We start from the raw sequence: 26302 nt of genomic DNA, 5'->3' as shown, positions 1-26302 counted from the left end.
AATTCCGGCATTCCCAAATTGATGACTCAATCATGAATCAAGGTCCTTAACTGAAGACTGAATGCATTGAGCAAATATGACCTTGAGCAAAACGGGTTTAATTTGGAAAATTATACTCTTAGGTACTATTGTATTAGGAAAAATTAGTGGTTTTGGAACCTAATCTTAGATATTGACTTGTGATTATGTTTTTTTTAGGATCAAGTGGAATTGAAGCAACTGTTACATTTCTTGGTCATCGTATGCACACACAACGTTAAATCACCAGTTGTCCTAAAAAACTTAAGCTTATAGGATGATGTAAATTTAATCATTTAATCAATACTTTAACAAAAGTAAGTGGATTTAGTTAATGTGGGCTGCTCAAACATACCTAAATGTGTTGTCTTGAAATGAAAGGATGAATGCTAGAACAAATTAGTATTTGGGAACATATATGTATTCATTATACTTTATTTTCAAAATAAAATCAGAAAACTAGTATGAGTCGAGCTAACTTATTGTAAGCATGATGCATACTGACATCTAGTCATATAACAGTGCCATTGTAAACTCATGTGATGATCTAACTTGCACTATTTTAAGAATTGCACAAATCTTGTAAACATTAAGTCTGGCACATTTGAGTATGGCTTTCTTGAATATTATATATGGTTGTGAGCGCTTTGAACCTTCCTAAGGTGTGTGAGGTAGTGGCTCAGGATCATATCTTAGTCCTAATGAGAGGATCCCCATGAATAGCACAACCATGTTGGGCCAAAGGAGGAGCAATATTTGCGCCAGGTCAAATGAGGGCCTCTAGTTAAAGCTCCAAAGAAGTCGCCTCTTCTTAGGCTAAAGAAAGGGTCCCAGTCCAACAATGGGAAACACAACCCAGTTAGACGAGACAAAAACATTTGACGACAGGTATTGCAACCTTATCTTGGGTTAGGTCTCTAATGTACAAACACAAGTGGGGTTATTGGAGATTGTATGGGAATGTTGAACTGTAGGGCTGGCAAAATAGGTACCTGATATGACACATTTACGACCCGTTTATCCTATGCATGTTTTTTTTATAATAAAGTTCATATAGACGTCATAAAAAATAGTTACATGTATAGGATAAACTGGTATCTATTTATTTGCCAGGTACCTGTTTTGCCAGCCCAGTTGAAGCTCTAAAATTAATGTTGAAATGAACTTTTTTACTAAGGTTTATTTTGGAACCTTACTGTGGAAAAGGTATTATATGTCTATATTTCTTAGTTTCTGTAGGATATGGAAGTCAAGAATATTGTTTGATGTACTGTAGAATCTTAGAACTCTAGCTTGTTTAGTAAAAAATTGAGTATGCATTTTTTTTTTTTTTTTGTGTGTGAGAAATGTTGCATTTATAGCCATTATCATGTCCGTCTTTGGTTGAAAGAAATCTTGCAGAATAAATGGTGTTGCATATTGTGGACAAATATTCTACCTTGATAGGATAGTTATTTTGGAAAAAAGTTTACAGAAATTTCTTTAAAATGAATGCTTCTAGCACGCACCATGCCGATTTGGGGTTTTGGGCATGCCAGAATATTATGTTAATTTGCTAGTAAGAACACACCTGATTCTGGGTCAATGTTCCTGTCTTATCGCTGCAAATTGTTGTTGCAGAGCCCATAGTTTCACAAGCTGAAAGCCTACGCACCTGCACATCTACATGTGTCAAAAAGAGGTACTATAGAAGTACAATTTTAAAAAAAAAAAAAAAAAAATAGAGATATAAAGCAATTTATGAGAACCAAAATTGATATGGATACTTGCCAAGGCTTTATCTGCCATCATTTTCCGCATTGAGTAAGCTAGGCTATCATCCAGTTGAAGAACAGAGACAGAATTAAAAAGAATCTTAGAGAATCCTCAGGAAAAGCAACAATATTGTACACCATAAAAGAATCTTATGGAAATTGTGTACAAATTGAAAAAGACTAGCCTTAGCCCTATTCTAGCTGCAGTATGAAACAAAACGGTGGCTCATACTTACGTCAAGGTAACAGCCAAAGGAAGGCCTTCGGGCACTGCAACAACCACAATGGTGACCTAATGGGTTCTATAATTAGTGAAGAAATAACAAAAGAAAAGGAAAATAGTGAAAGAAAAATTTTAAATATAGTACATGACAAAAATTTTAAAAATGCACTTACTGCAATTGTGAATATTTTAACGACTCCATCTACTGTGCCACTAACGCTAGTCTTACCACGCACAAATTGGACTGTTCCATCTGGATTTTTTGTATATCCAGTAAAGTACCTATAACTCCAGATCAGATTGTAGCCGGTAAAATGGCCTTCAATTCTTGTAAATATGAACTACTTAATGATATACAAATTTACCTGACCAAAAGGACAGCAAGCACAGAAACAGCTACTGAAAGCCCAACTATGCCGATAAAAGTGGCAACTCCATTCAACCGTACCTATCACAGGTCACAAAAAATATTGTACACAATTTCCATAAGGTAGTGAAAAAGCAACAATATTTCAGGAGAAGGAAAACCTGTAAGGGAGTCTCTTCACCAGTATCTTCTGAGATACTTGCCATCAACAATCCCCATTCCGTATTGATCCCAACACCAGTTACCTACAGATTGCTTAAAAGGGTGAAATCTTCATAGTCATAAAGGAAATTTGTTTTAGAATAATGATAGAGAAGCTACATAAGGATCAAAACTTTGAGGTAAAGATTACTGGATGGTCTTATGCAAGTAAAATAATACGAAGATGCTACTGTAGTAATTACATACATGAACAACAATAATGGGAATGTATTTCACTATACAAGTACACAAGGATCCAAAAGATTATGCAGTACATGGACTAAAAATCAATTATATGACATTAGTCAAATTTAGAAAAAGAACATGGCGTACGCTTCAATGGAAACCATGCGAAAGCAATAAATTACAAGGAAATTGGGAAAAAGAATATGACACTATATTTACCAGCATGGTACCAACGCCATCTGCTACCTTGCAACCAGACATCAAAAAAGGTGCTTTCTGATCTTTGTGGACCTGCACAAAATGCCATACTTCAGAATAAAAAGGATTAGCAGTTAGATATTTAAACTACAAGAAGATATAATAATTAGCTCACAGTCTTGCTTTCTCCAGTCATGCTAGATTCATCGATGGCCAGAGAATGACCAGCAATTAAGATGCCATCAGCAGGGACCTATGCAATCCCAAATAAGAATTGAATAAAAGATTAAATTCATTTTTCCTGCTGAACAAACTCAACAATTAAGTTCCTCACCTGATCACCAATTTTCAGAGGTACAACATCACCAACAACAATATCAAATATCGAAATCTTTACTATTCTACCACCTCTCAAGACCTGCATATAGTTTCAAATGTATAAAATAAATTAAGCATCCCAAAAATTAACATTAATGTTCTCAAGCCATAACAGTACACACCTCCAATAGTATATTTTGCTTCTCCTGATTTAAATTTTGAAACTGAAGAGATTGTCGATAATCACTAACAGCTGGTTAACAGCAAAAAAAAAAGGAGGGGGGGGATCATTAGTCTGGTAATAAAAGTTAATGAAGAGAAGGAAAAATTGAAGTTTCTCCGATTTTAATCGCTGGAAACAAGAACACCAATAGATTTAAGAAAGTTTGAAACTCTAGTGCAAATTTGTCTACTATAAGCAACACACGTAAAGGACCTACCACGGTCAATCTAAAAATATCAGCTGCATATGCATTTTTTCCTCACCAGGAATATAACATAAGAACAATTCAATTTAGATGCCCAGAGGATCCCCATATTAACTGAAATTAACTTAGATGCCCAGAGGATCCCCATATTAACTGAAATTAAGTCTTACTTTGAGTTTGAGTTTTAGTTATCAAGAGGATGGGAGAAAATGGACTATGCATCTTTATAAGCATTTCAGAACCCCATAGAGTCGTAAGTTTCATGGATTTATTTACTTTACTTCCATCCAAATGGCAATCAGTGGACACATTTAACTATGGAAAGAATGAGAAGATAAAATTGCATACCTGTGACTATTATAACAAGAAAAACAGCAAATGCAATGCTTCCCCCATCATACCATCCTTCTTTTAGACCCTGTGAGAAATATTAAAATACAAAATGGAGAACACCTCGGTTAAAGACAAACAAAAAAAAAATAGAGAGAAAGAGAGAAGGGTTAAAGATGCAAACATACCAAGATGATCAAAGGAACAAGCACCATAAGAGTGAGTGAATAGAGAGAGGAGACAAGGAAAACAAACGAGTAAAGTAGAATTTGATTGTGACCCAAAAAATATGACAATCATATTATACATAAGCATTAATTTCGAGTGTAATAGGACCAAAATGATTTTATTACTGTGAACGCTGGGCTTTAGGTCTTCATATGCATCAAAATGCTTAGCTATAAAGTTGATACATTCCCCAATCTGAAGATTTCCAATGAAAATGACAATGCCAGGTGCTTTCATTAACATCCCACGATATGTCAACCATAAAGGCTAAAAAACTGACGTAGAACCAACAATAATCACAAAAATCACATGGTGAAAGTAGGGAAAATAGCGGAGAAAGACACTAAAAGGGGGAGAAAGAAAGAAGAAGCTAAGGGAAGAGAGAGAGAAAGAAATAAGCTAAGAGGGGGGAGAGAAATAGAAGAAGCTAAGGGGAGGGAAAGAGAGAAAGAACGAGAATCAATTCCACATTTTTATTTCATCAAAGTCTGCTTAAATAGACTAACAACTAAACCCCAATCTAATTGACTTTGGGCAAAGGCCTTTTGTTGAATTACAAAAACACCCTATTGAAATCAAATAAAACATAAAACAAATAGTAATAACCCAATTAACTAATAGGGCCTAAATTAAATAGAACCACATGAACCAACATTGCCAGAAAAATAAAAATAAAAAATAAAAATTGTTCTCTAAAATTAAATAAGATTAAACTAAAGTAAAATTCGTGTCACACCCCTTGAACCATTAACTGATGTAGAACTAACAATAATCACAAAAATCAGACATTGAAAGTAGGGAAAAGAGAGGAGAAAGAAACCACAAGGGGAAAAAGAAAGAAGAAGCTAAGGGGAGAGAAAAAAGAAGCTAAAAGAGAGAGAAAGAAAGAAGAAGCTAAGGAGAGAGAAAGAGAGCAGAAGCTAAGAAGAGGGAAAGAGAGAAAGAACAAGAATTAATTCCACATATTTTTTTATTTCATTAAAGTCTACTTCCATTGGAGTACAAAATACACTTAGAATAGACTAAAGACTAAACCCTAATCTAAGGGACTTTAGGCAAAGCCTATTTATTGAATTACAATAAAACCATTGGCTTTTGAAAATGAAATAAAGCATAAAACTAAATAATAATAACCCAATTAACTAATATGACCTTAATAAAACTACATGGACCAATATTACCAGAAATTAAAACAAAATCCAAAAAAAAAAAAAAAACCATATAGAATTTTTTTTTTTTATGAATAAAATTTTCATTCCAACACAAACAAAACACTGAAACACACCAGCAATAAAGCTAGAACTCACTTCTTTACATAAAACAACGAGAAACCAAACCCAAAAATAAAATAAAAACAAATAGAATTGATCTCTAAAAGTAAATAAGACTTGTGTCTCGCCCCATGCATCAAAAATTTGCAGTTGCAAACTTGTCAAGATCTATGACATGATTGAAGAAGAATAACATTCTCGGAATTTAGATGGCAAATTTGCAGTTGCATCTTTAGTGGCCTTGCAGACCATTAATGATCAGATATTAGTCAAATTTGGCATATTGATGTAGTAAATTTGTACTTGCACCTTTAGTGACCTTTCTTACCATTTGATATTGTGCGTGCTCTTCGTCCAACTAATGATATTGCTATAATGTATGGTTCCTCCTATTCCTTTCTAGATCACTTTGTCTTTTCTTTTTGCAATATCGTAGCAAGTATCATTAAATCCTCAATTCAGAGAGCAAGAAATATTCACAATAAATTCAGGAGCTTGCTTGCATCTAGAGAAACAGGCATAGTCCACAGTATAAAAATGTAACATGTAAATAACACGTCAAGCACACCTCTGTTTTTATTCCAAGAATCAATGACACAACTGCAGCTACGATCAAGATGATAAGGGTTAAATCTTGCCACGCTTCCCACAAGAACCTCTGCAGCAAACAGAATGGGGATGAAGTGATAGCTACTCGATACTAAATAAAAAATATACTCAGTTAAAAAAATTCAGTAAAATACCAAGAAACTGCGCCCTTTCTTCCGAGGATAAGTATTTGATCCAAATGAGTTCCTTCTTCTTAACAAATCAGTTTCATCCCCATTGATCCCTTTATCTAGATTTGTCTCCAGTAATTCTGATAAACCTTTAACCTGTCAGAGGACATAACCTTTAACCTGTTAGAGGACTGACCATTGACATGATGTAAGCTTAGTCTACAGAAAAAAATCACATTAACGACGAAAAATAAATTCATTGATGACTTGCCCCTCCATATTCTTGTAAAGCAGAAAGATTATGATCCCTGGTCATAGAAGCAAGTTGTTCAAGATCAATTGAATAATCACCAGTTGGAGTTGAGGGTGATGTCATGGGACCTAACACTAGATGATTCAAACATAAGTTAAAACGAGGAACAAGAAACTTGGATGGCATGAGCAAAAAAATTCAAATATAAATCTAAGGTTATAAAAATCTTAAAAGTCAACACCATTCAACTATAGCATACAGATTAACTTTGTAAAGAAACGTTGGCATAAAAAAGCAAGCATAACTTGATTATCGATCATAATGCAAGAGTGCTATAATAAAGTACGGATATAAATATAAATTGGAAAACCATCATATGCATGATACATTAGCAGTTGCTTATTCATGGTAATTTGTCATTAGAGACAAAGGTTTGAACATCTACATTCTGATTTTAAACTGGTATAATGAAGCATCAGTGAATCAAATACCAAGACTACTAATACAATTGCCTGAACAAATTCTTAGAAAAATTATATTTCAAAACTAATACTATATGGTAATGAAATATAGAAACTAATCAAAAATAATAATAATAATAATTAGAGAAAACTACCAATATCGAAGAAATCCATAGATCATCTCTTAGATCCAAAGCTCGGCACATAAGGTTTATTAAGCTATTTATTATAAATTTTACCCCACCAAAGTATATAAATACATGTATCTAATATATGTATTAAATCAGCAATTATCCAAAAAATTTAAGCTAATAGGAATTAGTGAATTTAATAATTTAAGTAATATTCTAACATTCCCACGCATGGGTTCAGGCTCATCCTTAATAAGTGGAACTCAAGACATTGAATACTTGACTAAAATAGAAGGTAAAGTGTGGAGTCAGAAATCAAACTCAAGACTATTACTCTGATACCATTTAGTTGAATTAGAAATAAAGTGTGAAGTCAATTGGTTTGGCTGCAAATCGTTGAAAGAAGATGTTGCTAGATGACATCAGGAAGTTTGATATTAGTGGGGAAGGTCGTGGGTTCAACGAGGAGGAAAGGAGGAGCAAGGAGGAATTATCTTCGGAGTTGGAAAGATTATTGTTGTGTGAAGAGATAAGTTGGCGTCAGAAATCTCAGGCACTATGGTTAAGGGAGGGGGACAAGAATACCAAATTTTTTCACAGGATGGCAAACTCAAACAAAAGAAACAACGCCATTGAGTCTTTAATTATCAATGATTCTTTGTCTTCAGAGGCCACTAATATCAAGGCACACATTGTTCAATTCTATACCCATTTATATACTGAAAGATGTAGTAGGAGGCCAACACCGGATGGTTTATCCTTTCAATATATTGGTAGTGAGGAAGGGTTGTGGTTAGAAAGGGACTTTGAAGAAAATGAGGTGTTAGAGGTGGTTAAGGAGCTACAAGGAGACAAATCTCCGGGCCCTGATGGCTTTTCATTGGGTTTTGTGCAAATATGTTGGGAAGTAATTAAAGAAGACATTATGGCTGTTTTCCGAGATTTTCACAAGAAGGAAAGGTTTCAGAAAAATCTAAATGCTAGATTCATCGCGCTCATTCCAAAAAAAGCAAGGGCGGAGGAGTTAAAGGATTTTTGACCTATTAGTTTGGTGGGAATTGTGTATAAATTGATCTCCAAAGTGCTAGCTAATCAGTTGAAAAATGTGTTAGAGAAGATAATATCGAAGTTTCAAAATGCGTATATCAAGGGGAGACAGGTTCTAGATTCGGTACTGATAGCAAATGAACGCATCGACAGCCGGCTTAGACCTAGAGAATCCGATTTGTTATGTAAATTGGACTTAGAAAAGGCGTATGATCATGTGAATTGGAAGTTTTTGCTATTCATATTGCAACAAAGTGGGTTTGGGGAAAAATGGAGGAACTGGATAGCGTTCTGCATTTCTACAGTCCGATATTCAGTTTTGATTAATGGAGAACCCTTAGTAGCTCTCGGGGAATAAGGAGATCCACTATCTCCTTTTCTTCTATTTGTTATTGTTATGGAGGGGTTGAGTAGGATGATGGAGGCTATAGAAAACAGTAATCTTGTGTCTGGATTTTATGTGGGGACGAGAAACAATCCTGGACTTAGTGTCTCACATTTACTGTTTGCTGATGATACATTGATCTTTTGCAGTCCCAATGAGGACCAACTCAAAAATTTGCACTGTCTGTTTTTATGCTTTGAAGCTGTCTCGGGGCTAAAAGTTAATTTGGCAAAGTTTGAGATTGTTCCAATTGGTGAGGTGGAGAACGTTGATAAGCTGGCAAGAATCTTTGGTTGTAGGGTGGCAGGATTACCCATGAAATACTTAGGTCTTCCTTTGGGGACGTCTTACAAGTCTACCACCATTTGGAATGACATTGTTGAGAAAATGAGAAGGAAATTGGCGGGTTGGAAGAAAATATATCTATCAAAAGGAGGGAGGCTCACACTGATTAAAAGCACTTTGTCCAACCTCCCTACATACTTCTTGTCTCTATTTCCTATTCCGGTGAGTGTGGCACACAGATTGGAGAAACAACAAAGAGATTTCCTATGAGGTGGACTAAATGAGGAGACTAAATTTCATTTAGTGAAATGGACTACAATTTGCTCACACATGCAAGATGGAGGTTTGGGCATCTGGAACTTGCGCATTTTTAATCTCGCCTTATTGGGTAAATGGTTATGGAGATATGCTACGGAAAAGGAGGCATATTGGAGGTTGGTTGTTGAGGTCAAGCATGGGCGCATGAATGGCGGTCAATGTACCAAAGTGGTGGAGGGTCCTTATGGAGTGGGAGTGTGGAAACATATTCGAAGAGGATGGGAAGTTTTCTCGAGATTTATTATTTTTGGGATAGGTGATGGTTCCCATGTTAGATTTTGGCACGATAACTGGTGCGGGAATCAGCCATTGAAGGAAGCTTTTCCTGAATTATTTCGAATAGCTTGCAATAAGGAGGCATGGGTTAAGGATCATATGCAACTGTCCAATGGCAGCATATAGTGGAATGTTCCCTTCATACGAGCTGTCCAAGATTGGGAGGTAGAGTTGGTGACAACGTTCTTTGGGAAGTTATATACTTTTCGCATGCGTATGGGAGCGACGGATTACATGTTGTGGAATCCTTCCAAACGAAATATTTTTTAGGTAAAATCTTTTTTTCGCATGCTCTCTTCTTCGGGAACAGAAACTTCTACTTTCCCATGGAGGAGTATATGGAAAGTCAAAGTTCCATTGCGAGTTAGTTTCTTTGTGTGGACAGCGACTTTAGGAAAGATTTTGACTTTGGACAACTTGCGTAAAAGAGGTATAATTGTGGTGGGATGGTGTTGCATGTGCAAGCAAAGTGGTGAGTCTATCAACCATCTTCTCCCTCATTGTGAAGTGGCACGAGCGTTATGGAGTGTAGTACTCACTCTTTTTGATGTCACATGGGTTATGTCTGAAGGGGTGACAGATTTGTTAGTATGTTGGTGTGGTTAGCGTGGTAATATTTTAACTAAGGAGGTGTGGCGAATAGCACCATTGTGTCTTATGTGGATCATTTGACGAGAGCGGAATGCAAGATGCTTTGAAGATCAAGAAAGGTCAATGGAAGAGCTCAAAAAGTTGCTTATTCAAACATTGTTCCATTGGACCAAAGCTTGTAGTGTGCCTAAGATTTCCACCATGTCTCAATTTTTATCTTTATGTTCCACTTTTGGTCTACAATGGGGCTTTTCTTTGTATACTTCCGGTATATTAGGGTTGCGCCCCTCTGTGATTTTCAATGAATCACTTATTTATCAAAAAAAATAATAATAATAATAAAGTGTGAAGTCAAGATTCAAATTGATGACCACCTTTCTAATTCCGTATTAAATTACCAATTATTTCAAAAAATTTAACCAATAAAAAATGATGAATTGAATTAGTTAACTAATATTCTAACAAAATGAATATACACATGTATTATAGTTATAGCAAAATATGACTTTCTTTTGTGACTAGCTTATACCAACGTCCAAAAACTATATGACCATAAAGTCTTAATCAAAATAGAAATAATTATATAGCTCTCAAAGTCATCAATGCATAGGAAGACATCAGGTTAGGAAAAAAATGAAATGATGCAAATGAAAACTCCTTGGTGGACTCAAAACAAATGTTGGAGGATTTCGTTTGTCAGCCATGTATTTAATATTAAAGTTTGCATATATATATTGCAAAGTGGAAGTTAGGGGATGATTACAATTTAAATATATGATGCTGTCAATAAAGAGGAATGATAAAGGTAGTGCTAGGAGCAGCAAGTAATAAATTGTTCTTCTATCTCATATATTTTATCAAATCCTGGTTCTGTCTATTTCTCCATGACATACGTGCAAACAATTTCAGAGTCCCATATTCTCTTTCAAATCCTCTCCTTGTAATAATTGTACATTAATAAAATAAAAAAGTAAAACAAGAACAAAAAACAGCTTTAACTAAGAGCACATAACATACAACTAACTGCCATCAAGAACAGATCAAAGTTAAATAACCATTTGAAGATAGCTGAAGAAGTTCAGACAGTGTTATATACCAATTTGCCTTTCCCCAGCCAGTCTGAAAAGTAATGCTGCCTAATACAAGTAGTCATTGATTAGATAAAACAATCTGAAAAACCAAACTAAATCCTTTGCCAATATTAAAAACATTACTCTTATGACTTGTGCATGGGCTCTTATCATTCTTCTCCTTTGCTCTTTCTCTTCTTCCTTTTTTAAGTCCAAAGTGTATCGAAATCGACGGGAAGCATTTAGCACCAGTGCCGCTTGCTGTAGAGGACCAAAGCTCTTTCAGTCCAAAGTCCACGCAGAAATAAAATAACTTTTTTCTAACCACAATACTAGAGTTTAACATGCAACAGCAATTTAAAAACTCAAGTTTGGCATATGATGTGAGGAAATATAAAAAAATAAGAAATTAAATCAACAATGAACAGTTAAAACAGGCATTGCCTACAAGCAGAAACTCATATGCTCATCATACTCCAAAAAAGAAAAAGATAGCTGCTTAAGAATAAACTGTTTTAGGAGAGGCAGAGTTCGTGATCTACTCATGTCTCCAAGTCCTATGCCCAAAATCTCAAGATTGATCGCCAGTCGTATAGATGAGCAAGAGTCATTCCACAAAACTAGAGAACCATCCTGCTATATGAAACAAGAGGAAGGACAGCAGTAACGCAAGAAACTTTAGGAACCTGATTGGAAGATTGAAATACAACCAAGTCCAGATCAACCACAAGCTAGCACAGTACCCACAGAAAACAAGAACTTGAATGATTACTTGACTCCAATGTTTTTTTTTTTTTGATAAGTAATAAATTTATATCAAAAGCGCAGAGGGGCGCAACCCATATACAAGGGAAGTATAAAAGAGAGCGCCTAAGAGGGAGAGAAATAAAAGAGGAAATCAGAGAAGCTAATTACTAAAGGAGCTAGCCAAGCGGCTGTCCAAGAGTAAAGAGTAAAGAAGAAAAGATGAGTCAGTTCCTCTATAGTCCTAGTAGAATTCTCAAAACATCTAACATTTCTTTCAATCCATATACACCACATAAGACATAGAGGAATCATCTTCCACACTACCGCACTTCTAGCACGACCTCCCGACCACCAACAATATAACAAATCCTTTACTCTGCAAGGCATAACCCAAACCGACTGAAAATAGTGTGCCAAAGAGCTCTTGCAGTTTCGCAATGGAGAAGAAGATGATCTACTGACTCTCCTGACTTTTTGCACATACAACACCACTCCACCACCACAAGGTTCCTCTTCCGCAGATTATCATGAGTCAAAATTTTGCCAAGGGCCGCGGACCACCCAAAAAAAGCCACTCTCAAAGGCACCTTAGTGCGCCAAATACTCTTCCAAGGAAACATCTCATGGCCAAAATTAGACAAGGCCTTGAAGAGCGACTTAACCTCGAACTTACCTTTCCTAGACAAGGCCTAGCAAATACGATCCACCGTACCTACAGAGATCTTGCACGAGTACAACCGCTAAAAAAAAGGAGCAACCAAATCCATCTCCCAATCCTGAACATGTCGCACAAAAGTGACATTCCACTCTATAACCCCACTCCTCCAAATTAAATTGTCCTTCACCCAAGCTTCTTTATCTCTAGCAATGCTAAACAGAGAAGGGAAAGCTTGTTTCAATGGAGTTTCCCCACACCAAGTATCATGCCAGAAACGAACTTTCGAACCCACCCCCACCTCAAACTAGACTCCAATGTTCTGGCAAATGTCAAATATATCCAATCTTTCAACAAGATAGTATGGAGATAATCCAAAAATTATATCCTAGACAAAGAGGAACTTAGTAGGGACAAGATGTAAAGGCATGGAAATCAGAATTCATTAGCAAATTATAAGAAGTCTTTCATCAAAGTGCTTCCTCAGATTCACGCATTCATGTAGCACAAAATCCAGCAAGAAGACTATATTTCTTTGAGCAGCTTCACTTGTGAACGCATTCTTGGTCAAGGAGGGAAAAAAACGCTTTATCATTTGATAGGTAAATGCTTCACCGGGGTAAGATGGTGAGTATTATTTTTGCATCTATCACACAAGATCCTCCGTCTCCAAATTGTAAAGTTTTGTCTCTTACCACCCATTTACCTCAAAATTGTAATTTCAGCTATTATGATTGTAAGAGCACTTTATTCCTTAGTTGTCCCATATTTTGTAGCATAAAAGCAAAGTGCTAACTACAAATCTCTTAACTATCAATTAGCAAAATTTCCTTTTCCAGGTTTACTGAAATTAATTTCATCTGCATGTCATAATCCTGTTTTTCTAGAATTTGTAGATCATAGCATCCTTGTATCACTCAAATTCAGTACTTTTCAACCCCACTATGGTCTGATTGACTGAAATTGAGGCATCTCGAGACTTGAATGCATCAGGAGATATCTCCTTATAAATGCATAATTAGTCCATACACAGCATCAAAAGATCTCTGCACTTGAGCACCACACTGCTGCCATTGATCTCTCGATCTCCACTGCCAACAATGCTCAACAGTACTCGTCTCCTCAGTACCACCCTCCTCATGGTACCTCCCATAATACTAGACCCCGCAACAACTACACCATTTGCGGCCGTGGACTTGGACGTGGTCGTGGTAGAGGTGCTCCACCACACTCTTCTGGCTACAGTTACTCGTCTAAACCAACCTGTCAACTCTGTCAGAAGATTGGGCACACTGCTCCTAACTGCTGGCAACGCTATGATGGCTCTTTTGCCCTGGATTCAAATCAAGTCGCTGCTTTCATGGCCACTGCCAATACTGCTCCAGACTATCAATGATATCATGACACTAGATGCAAACCATCTTGCCAATGAGTTAGCCAACTTTAATGTTTGTGCAGATGACTACACTAGCTCAGACCAAATCAAAGTGGGAAACGACTAAGGTTTGCGTATATTACACATTCGCACTGCTACTGTACCTTCTTCCAATCATAAATTTGGTCTTTCCTCTTTACTTCATGTTCCTCAAATAGAAAAAAAAAAAAAAAAAAAAAAAAAAAAAAAAAAATCTCAAATCCGTAAATCAATTTACTCGTGACAATGGTGTCTTTGTTGAATTTCATCCTAACTGCTTCTTTGTTAAGAACCTCCGCTCCCGCAAACGGCTGCTCCAAGGCCCGAGTAGAAACGGGTTGTACCCATGGCCTTCCTCCCATCCCTCCTCCAAGGAACCAGCTGCCCATATTGGAGAGAAGGTTCCCATGGATGATTGGCACCGTCAGTTAGGCCATCTTGCTCCTCCCGTTATTCGTCGAGTTCTTCGTTCAAATAGACTTCCAATATCTTCATCATCCCACACTGCTTTAATTTGTTCCTTGTGTCAACAAGGCAAAAGCGATCGTCTACAATTTTCCAGTGTCCATGTCCGTTCGAGCAACCCCTTACAATTACTCTTTCTTGATGTATGGGGCGTTGCTCCTTTAATTTTCAATCAATAAGAAGAAGTTCTATTTTTGTAGTGTTGATGACTTCACAAAATATATATGTCTATTCCCTATTTTTGATAAGTAATCATGATATAAAAAAGCGCAGAGGGGCGCAACCCATATACACGGGAAGTATAAACAGAGAGCGCCTAGGAGGGGGAGAAATGAAAAAGAAAATCAGAGAAGCTAATCACTAAAGGAGCTAGCCAAGCGGCCGTCCAAGAGTAAAGCGTAAATAAGAAGAAATGAGTCAATTCCTCTATGGTCCTAGTGGAATTATCAAAACATCTAGCATTTCTTTCACTCCAAATATGTCTATTCCCTATAACACATAAATTTGAGGTTTCTGCCATCTTTCTTCGTTTTAAAAACTTAGTTGAAACCTACTTTGACGAAAAAATTCAAGCTGTTCGAAGTGACAATGGAGGGGAATTTCGTCCTCTCCAATCCACCTTACTATCGATGGGCATCACCTATAGATCCAGCTGCCCTCACACTCATCACCAAATGGGTTCTGTTGAGCGTCGTCATAGACACATTATTGAAACTGGCCTCACTCTCCTTGACATGGCTCTCACCCCACTATCCTTGTGGGACTTTCCATTTGAAATAGCCACATACCTCATCAACTGCCTCCCTTGCAAGGTCACCCAAAATAAATCTCCATTCCAACTTCTTTTCAATCTCACTCCCGATTACAAATTCCCCAAACCTTGGTTGCGAATGTTGGCCCTTTCTTAGACTTTACAACACACATAAGTTAGACTTTCGTTCCAAGGCATGTGTTTTTATTGGCTATAGCAAAGAGGATCAAGGCTACAAATGCCTACACCTTCCCAGTGTGGGAAGGTGTACATTGCTCGTCATGTTGTGTTGAAGAGGGGTGTAAACGAGCCGAGCTTGAGCGAGCTTCCCTTGTTTGGGTTCGGCTTGTTTAAATTTTACTCGAGCCGAGCTTAAGGACGAGCCAAAAAATCGAACTCGAGCTCGAGCTCATAATAAGTCAAGCCGAGCCGAGCTAATTCACGAGCTGGCTCTTATATTTAATTTATTAATTTATTTTTTTATTATAAATTTAAACTTCAAGCACTCTTAAACAGCTCAAGAAGCCAGCTTGCATATGAGTATTTGCTTAGTCTGGCTAGCGGAGTATGGAGCCCGAGTCAATACAATAAGGTTGGTTTCAAATAGAGAGAATATGTACATCATTTTATAATAAAATGATGCTATTAGGAAAAAAAAAAAAATCATCAATTTTTAATATTAATAAGAGGAATTATGTGAATAACTACCAATTCGAGCTTTATACAAGCTGCTCACGAGCTTAGCCAAGTCGAGCCAAATTAGCTTCATTTAATATTCGAGCCAGAATCCGTGTTCATAAATCGCTTCATTTAATATTCGAATCGAGCACGAGCCAAGCTTATGCGAGCCGAGCTCGAGCGAGTGAGCGAGCGGCTTGGTCTCTTAACAGCCCTAGTGTTGAACGAGTCATCCTTCCCGTTCTCTAAAAGCAAACGGTTGTCCCCTACTCCGCCCAATGACCATCAATCTATTCCAGCTATGTTCATCTTACCCTCTCAACCTATTCACACCTCACAATCTCACCATCGCCACCCTCTATCACTTCCGACAACTCAACCCCCACCTCTATCTCCATTTCCCCACCCTCAAGTGCCATTCCAGTGTAATCTCCTTGCAAGCTTCATCCAATTCCTCCACTGATTCTACTGAACCAAGGCCTCTCCCACGCACCACACACGGGATGTTCTCAACATGATATTTTACAGCCACAGCAACTCACTGATGGGAGAATCAAATATCCACCACGGGCCCTTCATCCCTGCTTACAATCTGAGGAAAGTGAACCTCTAAATGACATCAGGCCATGAATGAGGAGTTTGATGCTCTCCTAAAAAATGGCATGTGGTCCCTAGTCAACTAATCTTCATCTATGAACATTGTTGGCTCCAAGTGGGTGTTTGGAATCAAGCGAAGAGCTCATGGAAGTATAGATAGATAAAAAGCAAGACTTGTTGCTAAAGGCTTTCATCAACAACCATGTATTGATTATGCTGAAACATTCAGCCCTGTTATGAAGCCTATCACTATACGCACCATCAGCTTATAGACTACGAGTTTGTGGCTAGCCATTCAAGACGGACTATACACTCAGCATAGACTTCACTTACTTGACTTGCTCCAAGATATAAAGTATACTTTGTAGACAAGCTCATGAAGACTTGGATCACCTCTTTTTCTCGTGTCCCTTCTCAGAGGGAGATCTTGCTCCAAATGGAATATTCCGTAGTCTAAAAGATCTTGAAAAGGAATGTCCTCTGGATAGCTTAAAGGTTCAAGGATAAGTCCCTTTGCAGTCTAGTTTGCAAGTTCATGTTTGTTATTTCCATGTATTCCACTTGAAGAGAAAAAAGTACAACACATCTTCATTAGCCCCGACCTGTGTGTAATATATACTTCAAGATGTCATGTTTTGTGAATAGAGGAAGAATTAACAGTCTCCATGGCCTTAAGCCATCTCAGGAAAATAGGTGCCGTCAAAGGTCATGAGGGTTCTCGGAGGAGATATTAGCTCACTAAACCCTGCTTCATTTTTTTTTTTCGTTTTTTTTTTCTTTTTTTTTTTTTTTTTTTTTTTTTGTGTGTGTTGAGTAGGGATTGAGCCCTCTCTCAACCCGGTTGCTCTTGTTGCTTTTGTATTCCCTATCTCTTCTTCAATTTTTTTTTTTTTTTTTGTTCTGGGATATGGTCCTATGCTTTTGTGCAGCTTCCTTTAATATAATAATCACTTCAAATAGAAGACTGTTAGTGTATTTCATAAATGTCAAATGAAACAGAATTATGAAAGCCATGAATACAAAACTCAAATTCAGAGACCTCGCAATTCCATAAAGGTAAGTGATAGAAATAAAATGCATATATATATATATATATATGAGTTAAACAATTTGACGACAAAGAACGTACATACACTACAAAGACACGCATATCTGAGCGCATGAAAGTTGAAAAATAGACATGGAATATGAAATGCATATAAAGATAGATATACAGAATGGAATAGCAATTTGGAGACATTGTTGTTGTTGTAGTAAGATTACCCTCCATCGCCTGAGCGTCTCGAATGGCGCATTCTTGGTGTGGGCAATGTCGAAGGGATCAGAGGTCGGGGCGTGGATGTCATCGTGGTCACAGGCCTTGCTGGGGCCCGCCTCTTCGTCATGATGGTTGGAGAGCGGCGGCAAGAGGCCATTGGTGGAAGAGGTGGAACCACGGGTGGCCATAGATAGATAGATAGATAGAAATCACCTCCTCCGCCTCTCCTCAAGAGGAATTTAACTGTCGCAAGAGAGATGGCAAGAAGCCGTAGCACAAAAATCAATCACCTGCCATGCCCTGCTCATTCGGGCCCCACAACTCGCCCACCCACTAACAACACCAGATCAGAAAACCACGGAGAACAACAACATGTGTTATTTTGAGGTAATGACAGGGTGGCGCTGCATGTGGGCATCATTTTTTTGCTTCTTAATTTTAGAAAGAAAAAAACACGCATCGTGCGGTGGAGTGATTTGGGGGGGGGGGGGGGGAATGGAGGAAGCAAATTCAACACCAAAACCAAAACAAAAACAATAAATCAGTGGTTGTGCTTACGACTTTCAAGTACTGGTTTCTGATCAAAACAATCACCGCCAGAGAAGGAGCTCGATTCTTCGCCAGCCAAACCAACAATACACCTAATGGCAAACGATCTTCACCACCAGATCATCTTTGTCTCGCAGAGAGAGTGAACAGAGACAGAGGGAGAATAATTGTTGCTTTCACGTACACAGAATAAACCAAAAAAAGTGCGCGTAGGAAATTTCGAAGAAACTTCCGCGCTCTTTTTTTCTTTTTCTTTTTTTATTTTCTTTTTAATAAAATAATGACTATATATATATATATATTTGGTTATTAAAGTCCTCATATTTTAAAGAGGTCTATTTCTCATTTTACCCTCAAAATTAAAAGCTAAGCCACGTCATCCATACCAAAACAAAAACAAAAAAACGCCACGTGAAAAACGGAAAAAAAACGTGTTCCATCTTGTTCGTCTCTAAACCCCTCACTCCTCCCACCGTCCCACGCATGATGCACCGTCCATTGTTGTTCTTCAGCTGATCAGGGCAAAATTGGCCATGTGGTCTCTGCTCTCGGGGAAAATGCCTCATTTTCAGGGGTGTGCAAGAAAGAATAAAGCAATTTTCAGAAATCCAATTTTCAGGATCTGTGAAGAAATAGCAAGCAATGGGCAATCTAAAAGAATTGCGATCTGAGAGTGAGGAAGTTAGAGAAAGATTCAGAGATATTATCAAAACGCATTAGAAAAAGCAAAGGTAGGAAATGAGTAGATTGAGAAAGCATAAATTCAAAGCCAAAATTTATTAAAAAAGAAAGGCTTTAATGAGTTGAATGAGAGAGAGAAGGAACAGATGGTGGGAATCAAACTTGGGAGCATTTACACTACGTCTGTAGATTCTACTGTAAAGCGAGCGAGAGAGAGAGAGGCTCTCTGATTTCTCTGAAGCATGGAAGGGCGAAGAAGGATCCTCTCCATCGGGCATCTTTATTTTATAGGGGTATAATTGTCCAAATGAAAGCTAAATAACAATTCTACCCTTATGAACATAAGGGACCCTTCCTCTTCCCATGTATTTCAAACGAGTGTAAAATGAAGAATAATATTGTCTTAATATTAAAGTTGAAAGACATAATTTACAATATAAATTTTCAAACTACGTGGCAGTGATTTTTAAATTAAAAAAAAATATAATTTCCTTTTTCTTGTTTGTCACTCATGATTTATCAAATTAATTTAAAAAATTTTCTAAGTTCATTTATTTGACCTCCTAACACTTCCCTAAATGAATAAATGGAAAGATGCCTACCATAAAGGGCTTTTATTTTCTCATCTCCCAACCTCCGTTGGCCCTAAATGAATAAATGGAAGGACGACTACCATAAATGGCTTTTATTTTCTCATCTCCCAACCACCGTTGGTCTACTACTTAGAACGGTTGAATGCCCCATTTATCTTTGTGTGCCATTTTATTTATTTCTCTTTATTAAATATTACTAATTATGTACCCATGAAGTAGCTCAAAATGCTGAAAATTATTTCTTATGAAGTGAAAGTCATTAGTTCTGACTGAGCTTGACATGTTCATACTTGCCTTTCCTATTCCTTTATGTGATTATTGAAATGGTGTCCAAAGGACCACAAAATTGGGGCAGGAAGAATCTCTTAAGAAATGTTTCTTCCTCTTATTTAAAATACAAACATTAGTGCATCTCCAACAATCACTTTAAAATATAAGTTTTGTTAAAATTTAGCTTTGTATAACCCTTTTTGGAGCTCACTATAGCAACTTGTAAAAAAAATTTATTCTTTTTTTCTCTCCCCTTTCTCTCTCCCTCTCCCTCAATGAAAATAAAAACAATAAAAATAATATTTAATTAGAGTAGAGAGTTAAAATAGATATTCTACTTAAGTGTGTAACAAGAAACTAGTAGCTAAAATGAAGATGCTGAAGATGCTCTGTACAATAAACTAGAAACTAATAGCTAAAATAACTACTTTTGCTGAAGATGCTCTGTACAATAAACCTCAAAATGCAAAAGAAGGATGTCCAGTATCTTATATACACATGATTAATATTACAGATCGTAATGTAGTATCACACTTTGTAGTTGATGTAATGTCCAAGAAAATAACAACACATAAAATAATATTTAGAAAATATTATTGAGCATAAAATACTAGTTACATGAATAATAGGGGTGTCAACCCGATCCGGTTTCTTGGTTTTTGGCCAAAACCGGAGCCGGAGCCGGAGCCGGAGCCGGTTCTTACCCGGGTCCCGGTTACCGGCCGGTTCCGGTTTTACCCGGTCCAGTAACCGGTTTTTTTAAAAAATTGGTTTTTGGGCTTATTTTAAGTATTGGGCCTAAAATAAGCAATTTTTTTTTTTTCATAAGTTAGCCAATTTTTTTAAAAAAAATCTATTAGTTTCTTTGTCTAAATTAAATGGGCTTTGTTGTGATTGTTCCAAATAATTAAAAAATAAACCTAAAAGAGTCCAAAAATCCTAAAAAATCAATGTTTTTGCCTATTTGGGCCTTAGAAATAAAAATTTAATTTTTTAAAATACCCTAAACCTAAACCTAAGTGTAAAAAATATTAATATATATAATATATATATTAATATATAAATATAATAATATATAAATATTATTAAATAAAATGAAAACCCGGTTCCGGTATTTCCGGTAAAAACCGGGTACCAAAAACCGGTACCGAAACCGGGGTACCCGATTTTTGAATTTTTCAAACCGGAACCGGGACCCCGGTTTCCCAGTTTTCGGTTTTGCGGTTCTGGTTCCGGTTTCCCGATAATTTTTTACACCCCTAAAGAATACCTTGAAAAGAGAGGACGAAACAGAACAATATTTTGATACATCACTAAAAACAATAGTGACATGTGAGAAATTGACATGTCACTAATTGGTGACGTGTGAAGAAAAAAAAATTTTTTAAAAAAAAATTATTTATTTATTTTTTCTTTTTTTGTAGTGATAACAAAGGAAAAAATGCTTTTGCCATACACAAATTCTTGCTTTCTTTCTTTCTTTTTAGGAGAAACTTCACTTTAGATATCTGAACTACTGTGCATTTTGAGAAGACCCTCCAAAGTTAAAAAAACTCTCAATTTGAACCCCTCAACTTTTAATTGCAATCAATTTAAACCCCATTAGTTTTTAAACGTTAAAAGTGACACAATGACCATTATACCCTTGACTTTTTAAGAAAAAATCAATTTTACCCTTAATTTCAAATTTTTTTTTTTAAAAAAAAATAAAAATAAAAAAAAATCACAAGGTGACCCACGGTTGGGCCACCTTGTGACCCTTTTTTTCTTTTTTTCTTTTTCTCATTTTTTTCCTTTTTTTTAAAAAATAAAATAAAATCGGAGGATAATTTTATCTTTTTAGGTGTTTTAATGGCAAAAATTGACGGAGCAGGTAAATTGCATCAAATTAAAGTTCGAAAGGTGAAATTGAGAATTTTTAAAATTTATGAAGGTCTTCTCAAAACGCGTAGTAGTTTAAGAATCCTTTATAAAGTTTCACTTTTTTGTTAACACTGTGTCGTGGGGTCACGTTTACTTAAGTTGAAAAGTCTCCTCTCTTCCGGTGTTGAGAAGTACTAGGATCCAAACAAATGAACCCAGAAAAATTTCTAAACTGATGTGGCAATTGGTGGGTGGCAAACAGGGGAGAGAGAAAGCGAATTTTTTCAATAAAAAAAACTTGCCACGTTAGTTTGAAAATTTTTCTTAATTCATTTATTTTGCTCCCTAGCACTTTTTTCCGGTGTTTTGTCACATTTTAACCCTTTTTTTTTTTTTTTCGGGATCCACATACGTATAGGACAAAAAACACTCTTTCTTGTTTTGCCTTGCACCACTTCTTTACCCGGTTCATTCTTTCACAAAGGAAAACAATTTCTTCTTCATCCCTTGCTTTGATTTTTCTTTCTTTCTTGGTTTTATTATTTTAATTCCTAAAAAAAAAAAAATACTTGAATTAGTATATTATTTAATCTCAAGTTTAGTGATTAAACAATATTTTCCAATTAAATATAAAATGCAAAAATTATAGCAAACTAAGGAATTATAATGCTCACTTTAATAATAATAATAATAATAAATAATAAATAAAAATAAAAAAAAAATAAAAAAAAAAAGAAAAAGAAAAAAGAAAAAAGAATGAAGTATTTTTAAGCTATTATCGATTTTTACATCATTCACCACAACATGCTCGACCGTACCCAATGGATGCCCAAAAGCCACTAATGACTGTCGATTGAGAGCATATACTATTACTTTCTCAAACACACATTTGAGATGAAATTAAAAAACTATCTAAAACTCATGAAAATGGAATATGAGAGTGTGAATAGAAACTTCCATTAACAAGTGGGATTTCATAGTAGCTTCTAACAGCTTTGGTGTTGTCGAGTCAAACACATTGAGCTCTACATGCAGTTGCTTTCCCTCATTCCTCATACATTTGGTGGTTGAGCAACTGACCTTGTCTCACGCCCCAAAATTAGGTTAGTTAATTTTTGATTAATTTGGAGTGTTGCTGCCTTACTGGTAATTCATTCAGGCCAATTAACTATTAATTGACTGGAGGTATTACACTAAACGTTAATCTATCATAGTATAAACATGCGGAAAGCATAAATAAATGATATGAGACAACTATTCATATGACCTCAAAGCTTTCAAATAAACATTACTATAACATTATCAGTTACATCTATTTAAGCAAACTTGACAATGTCAGCCATTCGCTCGACATATTCATCCTTGTGAATTTCTCACTCTACACCATGACAACCTGCTAATTTGCAAAATAGCGAGGTGTTTGACATATGAAAAAAAGTATTTGCGTAACTCGAAGGTGTCCTTGTTTTAGTAACGTATGTTCACTTAGAACTCACGAACAAGGGTCAACGATATCTTGACCCCTGTGGAGAGCGCATCTATGTCCATCCTTGATGGGCGAACACCTCTCCAATGTGTGGATAAGTCTCCGTAAAGTCGTTGAAGACCACCATCATCTCCATAATAATGTTTCTCGAAATGTAGTAGTCGAAGAGTGCGTCAGATGCCACCTAAGAGAAGAATCTAGAGGAGTTGAATGCCGGTGGTGCTTGTTAGTAGTATAACATTGAAATGAGAACCATTCGAAACATAAGAGAGCTATATTTACACAAGCGCAATAAATGACAGAAATCACATAGAATTTGCAAAATTCTTAACATCACTTTTCTCTACATGTGAAGATCAATTTCCAGAGGACATGTGAGCAGAGCCTGATTCTATTGGTTCTATTAGTTGATAGTAAAATGCAACAAATGAAAAGGTTAAGAAAGTTTCAAGTTGGGGCTTCGTGTTTGTCCAAGTTGTTCCATTTGTAGGTGGGATTGCATCAATGATTTGTACTATGATAGAAAGAAAGCATATACATTCAATTTTGTCCAATGACCATTTGGTGGGTTTAAGATCTACTTTAGAAAATTGGGTCTTAACAATTTTTGTCCAATTGACCAAATCCCCAACATCAGATAATCAACCCAGTAATAAACTCACCTATACATTCATCAAATGGTCAAGTCGTTTTGCACCTCCATTGCTTGTGTACTTTAAGTATTTGCTCTTGCAAGAGCATTCACATTAGTTTATCTAAATTTTTAGGCAAAAGGGCAAACCAAAACCCATTTTATCTAGTTTGGCTAACCACTTTTCAAGACCTAGCTTATCTAAACTTCTTACATATTTATTAAAATAATATTTCTTAAATTTTTTTAATTCATTTTAGGGTTAAATACCTTTTGTCCATTGGTTTAACAATTTGATTTTTTGCCCCCTAGGGTTTAAATTTTTATCACAAGAGGGTTACATAAAGATGGAAATGGTACTACCTTTGTCTAAATTCCGACCAAAATTTGACGAAAAGCCACGTCAGAACATTAAGAAATTGACACGTGTCCATATACCTAATTAAAAATTAAAAAAAATATAGTTTTTTTTTTTAATTTAAAACATTAAAAAATTAATTTTAATTAAATTTAAAAAAAAATGAGGGTGGCTAGTGTCCATATACCTAATTAAAAATTAAAAAAAAAAATAGTTTTTTTTAATTAAAAACATTAAAAAATGTTTTTTTAATTAAATTAAAATATATATATATATATATATATATATATATATATATATTGAGAGTGCCACGGCCAAAATCGGGATTTTGATGAACCAAGGTGATTTTCACCAATATTTGAAGAAACCCATTTGAGAATAGATAGTATCCTAAGCTTTGGCAAATGGGTCATGACTAGTTTGATGAGATTTGAAAGTGTAAGATGAATAGAGAACCCAGTAGGCCAATTTTTAGGCTCAATAGCAATGAGTATCAAGTCTATGAGCTGAAATTATTACCTTGGATTTTGATGGGAATGCAAAAATGAACAAGAGTGTCAACTCAGAAAGCATTAGACTTTGAGGGCTTTTTTTTTTTAATCAAATAAGGGAAAGCGGGTTACAGGATAAAACAACCAAAAGGGTGGGCACCCCGACAACAAAGCCCAAATGGTAAATGCAATACAAATTCAAAAACAAATTCTGGATCTGATCCAAAAGGACCAAACAGCACACAATAGTTTTGTCTATAGTTCTATAAGAACCGTAAATAAGCCGGGCCTTTTCCAGAGCCGCATAAGGCGGTTTGCAAAAGAACTCAATGAAGGGTCCTTTGTGGTAAAAGCAACAACCACTGTTAAATGGTTGTTGCAGGACAGGCACTGCAGAAAACCGAAGTAGAGCCGTTGAAGGACGACCACCAGCATCTAAAATATCTTCCAGTAGATCAAACAACTTCAGTACAGGGAGATTATAACGCACAGAAAACAGTAAATATAGCATAGACCAACAGAAAATGCAGAAGAACATCAATTACATAAAACAGTAAAAGCAACACAGTAACCCCAAGGTGGGCATGGTAAAGGAACATGGAGTGGTCCAGCGAGTGCAAGACACTCACAGGCATGTGAAGACCACGCACCAGCAGTGGGTGTTGGGGGATGGTGGGGGACCACCATAGTAGACAGGCATAAGCAGCGGGAGACGGTGGCAGGCAGCACGCATTGCAAAAGGTTGGACACGTGGCAACGCGTGTTGGCCACGCGTGGGTGCGTGCTTGCCAGAAGGAGACACGGCTGGTGGCGGCTGGAAGAAGAAAGACCCTGGATCACGGCGGGATGGAGCGCGAGATGGTTGAATTTCCTAAAAATTCTAGATCTGATTTTGAAAAAAATCAAACCAAAACCTTCAGAAAAGGGGTAGATCCAAGGATAAGAGCGGCTGCTGGAGGCTAGAACCTAGCGTACTACGGTGGAGGAGGGATCGACCATGTTGCTAGACAGACAAGAAAAAGCCTCTAAAGAGGTGGATAAGGTCTCCAAGGAGACTAATAGGACCTCAAAAGAGGCGGGAAGGGGAGGGGGAATAAAGGGGAAAGGGGTGGGGAGGAGGGAGTCGTAACTCCCTCCTCCTACACTGTCGGAGATACAAAGAGGAGGGGATTTGTTTTTTTTTTTAGAGCAATTCCTTTTATCTGTGGGACAATATAGCTATCGAGGAGGATTGGAAATAATTTCAACACATTCTTTGAGGCCTTGTTTGTTAAACAACAAGGCCTTTTCCATGATACTGTTGACATTAAAAAAAAAAATTTAAAAAAAATAATGATTGGTATAGAAAAGTAAAAAAGTGGTATTGAAAAGTGAAAAATTTTGTTTTGTAGTATTTTTTTATTTATTTATTTAAATAGTAGTAAAAAGTAAATGATGTGGTATAAAAAGTGAGAATGTTTTGATGTTGATTTTTTTTTTAAAAAAAATGAGATAAATAGTGTGGTGGTATTTGTTGTTGTTTAACAAACACCACCTAAGTTGCGAAGCTCCGTTGTACTGCTGGTGATTCAGTGCAGGCCAACGGGTGGCCGAGCCACCCCTAAATGGCCGGATTGGGGGTGGTCGAACCATCCCCAAGGGCCCCAATGGGGTGGGTTTGGGGGTGGTTTCGGCTACCCCCATTTCGAATGAGGAGTGAGGAGTTAGGGAAGAATGCCGATATCACCAACCAAACCCTCGAACAATGTGGATGTCAC

At 36.5% G+C, this 26302-nt stretch overlaps 1 protein-coding gene and 1 long non-coding RNA gene across 2 annotated transcripts in view; both read right to left on the bottom strand.

Annotated features, from left to right (window-relative positions):
- Positions 1 to 18353, bottom strand: part of LOC132186523 (calcium-transporting ATPase 9, plasma membrane-type) — a 63182-nt gene extending 44829 nt beyond the window's left edge. Inside the window, exons 1-18 of the mRNA XM_059600503.2 lie at positions 18182 to 18353; positions 17629 to 17956; positions 11203 to 11319; positions 11085 to 11124; positions 6513 to 6628; positions 6266 to 6397; positions 6091 to 6180; positions 4042 to 4111; positions 3448 to 3518; positions 3282 to 3365; positions 3123 to 3200; positions 2969 to 3040; positions 2524 to 2607; positions 2361 to 2443; positions 2169 to 2277; positions 2009 to 2064; positions 1789 to 1831; positions 1589 to 1672 (exon numbers count right to left, since the gene is read on the bottom strand). Of these exons, the coding sequence (XP_059456486.2) occupies positions 1589 to 1672; positions 1789 to 1831; positions 2009 to 2064; positions 2169 to 2277; positions 2361 to 2443; positions 2524 to 2607; positions 2969 to 3040; positions 3123 to 3200; positions 3282 to 3365; positions 3448 to 3518; positions 4042 to 4111; positions 6091 to 6180; positions 6266 to 6397; positions 6513 to 6628; positions 11085 to 11124; positions 11203 to 11319; positions 17629 to 17811 (1512 nt within the window). The 5' untranslated portion in view covers positions 17812 to 17956; positions 18182 to 18353. The remainder of the gene's footprint in view (positions 1 to 1588; positions 1673 to 1788; positions 1832 to 2008; positions 2065 to 2168; positions 2278 to 2360; positions 2444 to 2523; positions 2608 to 2968; positions 3041 to 3122; positions 3201 to 3281; positions 3366 to 3447; positions 3519 to 4041; positions 4112 to 6090; positions 6181 to 6265; positions 6398 to 6512; positions 6629 to 11084; positions 11125 to 11202; positions 11320 to 17628; positions 17957 to 18181) is intronic.
- A 6260-nt stretch (positions 18354 to 24613) lies between these two features.
- On the bottom strand, positions 24614 to 25781 carry LOC132187794 (uncharacterized). Its single transcript, XR_015912721.1, has 2 exons — positions 25175 to 25781; positions 24614 to 24989 (listed from the first exon to the last, which is right to left on the bottom strand). It is a non-coding gene; the product is annotated as an uncharacterized LOC132187794 (long non-coding RNA).
- Positions 25782 to 26302: the final 521 nt, after the last annotated feature.

Source organism: Corylus avellana, chromosome 6 (genome assembly GCF_965113065.1).
Source record: "Corylus avellana chromosome 6, dhCorAvel1.hap1.2, whole genome shotgun sequence".
NCBI lineage: Eukaryota > Viridiplantae > Streptophyta > Magnoliopsida > Fagales > Betulaceae > Corylus > Corylus avellana.
The sequence above is the reverse complement of the archived record's forward strand: the minus strand, read 5'-3'. Positions and strand labels throughout refer to the sequence as shown.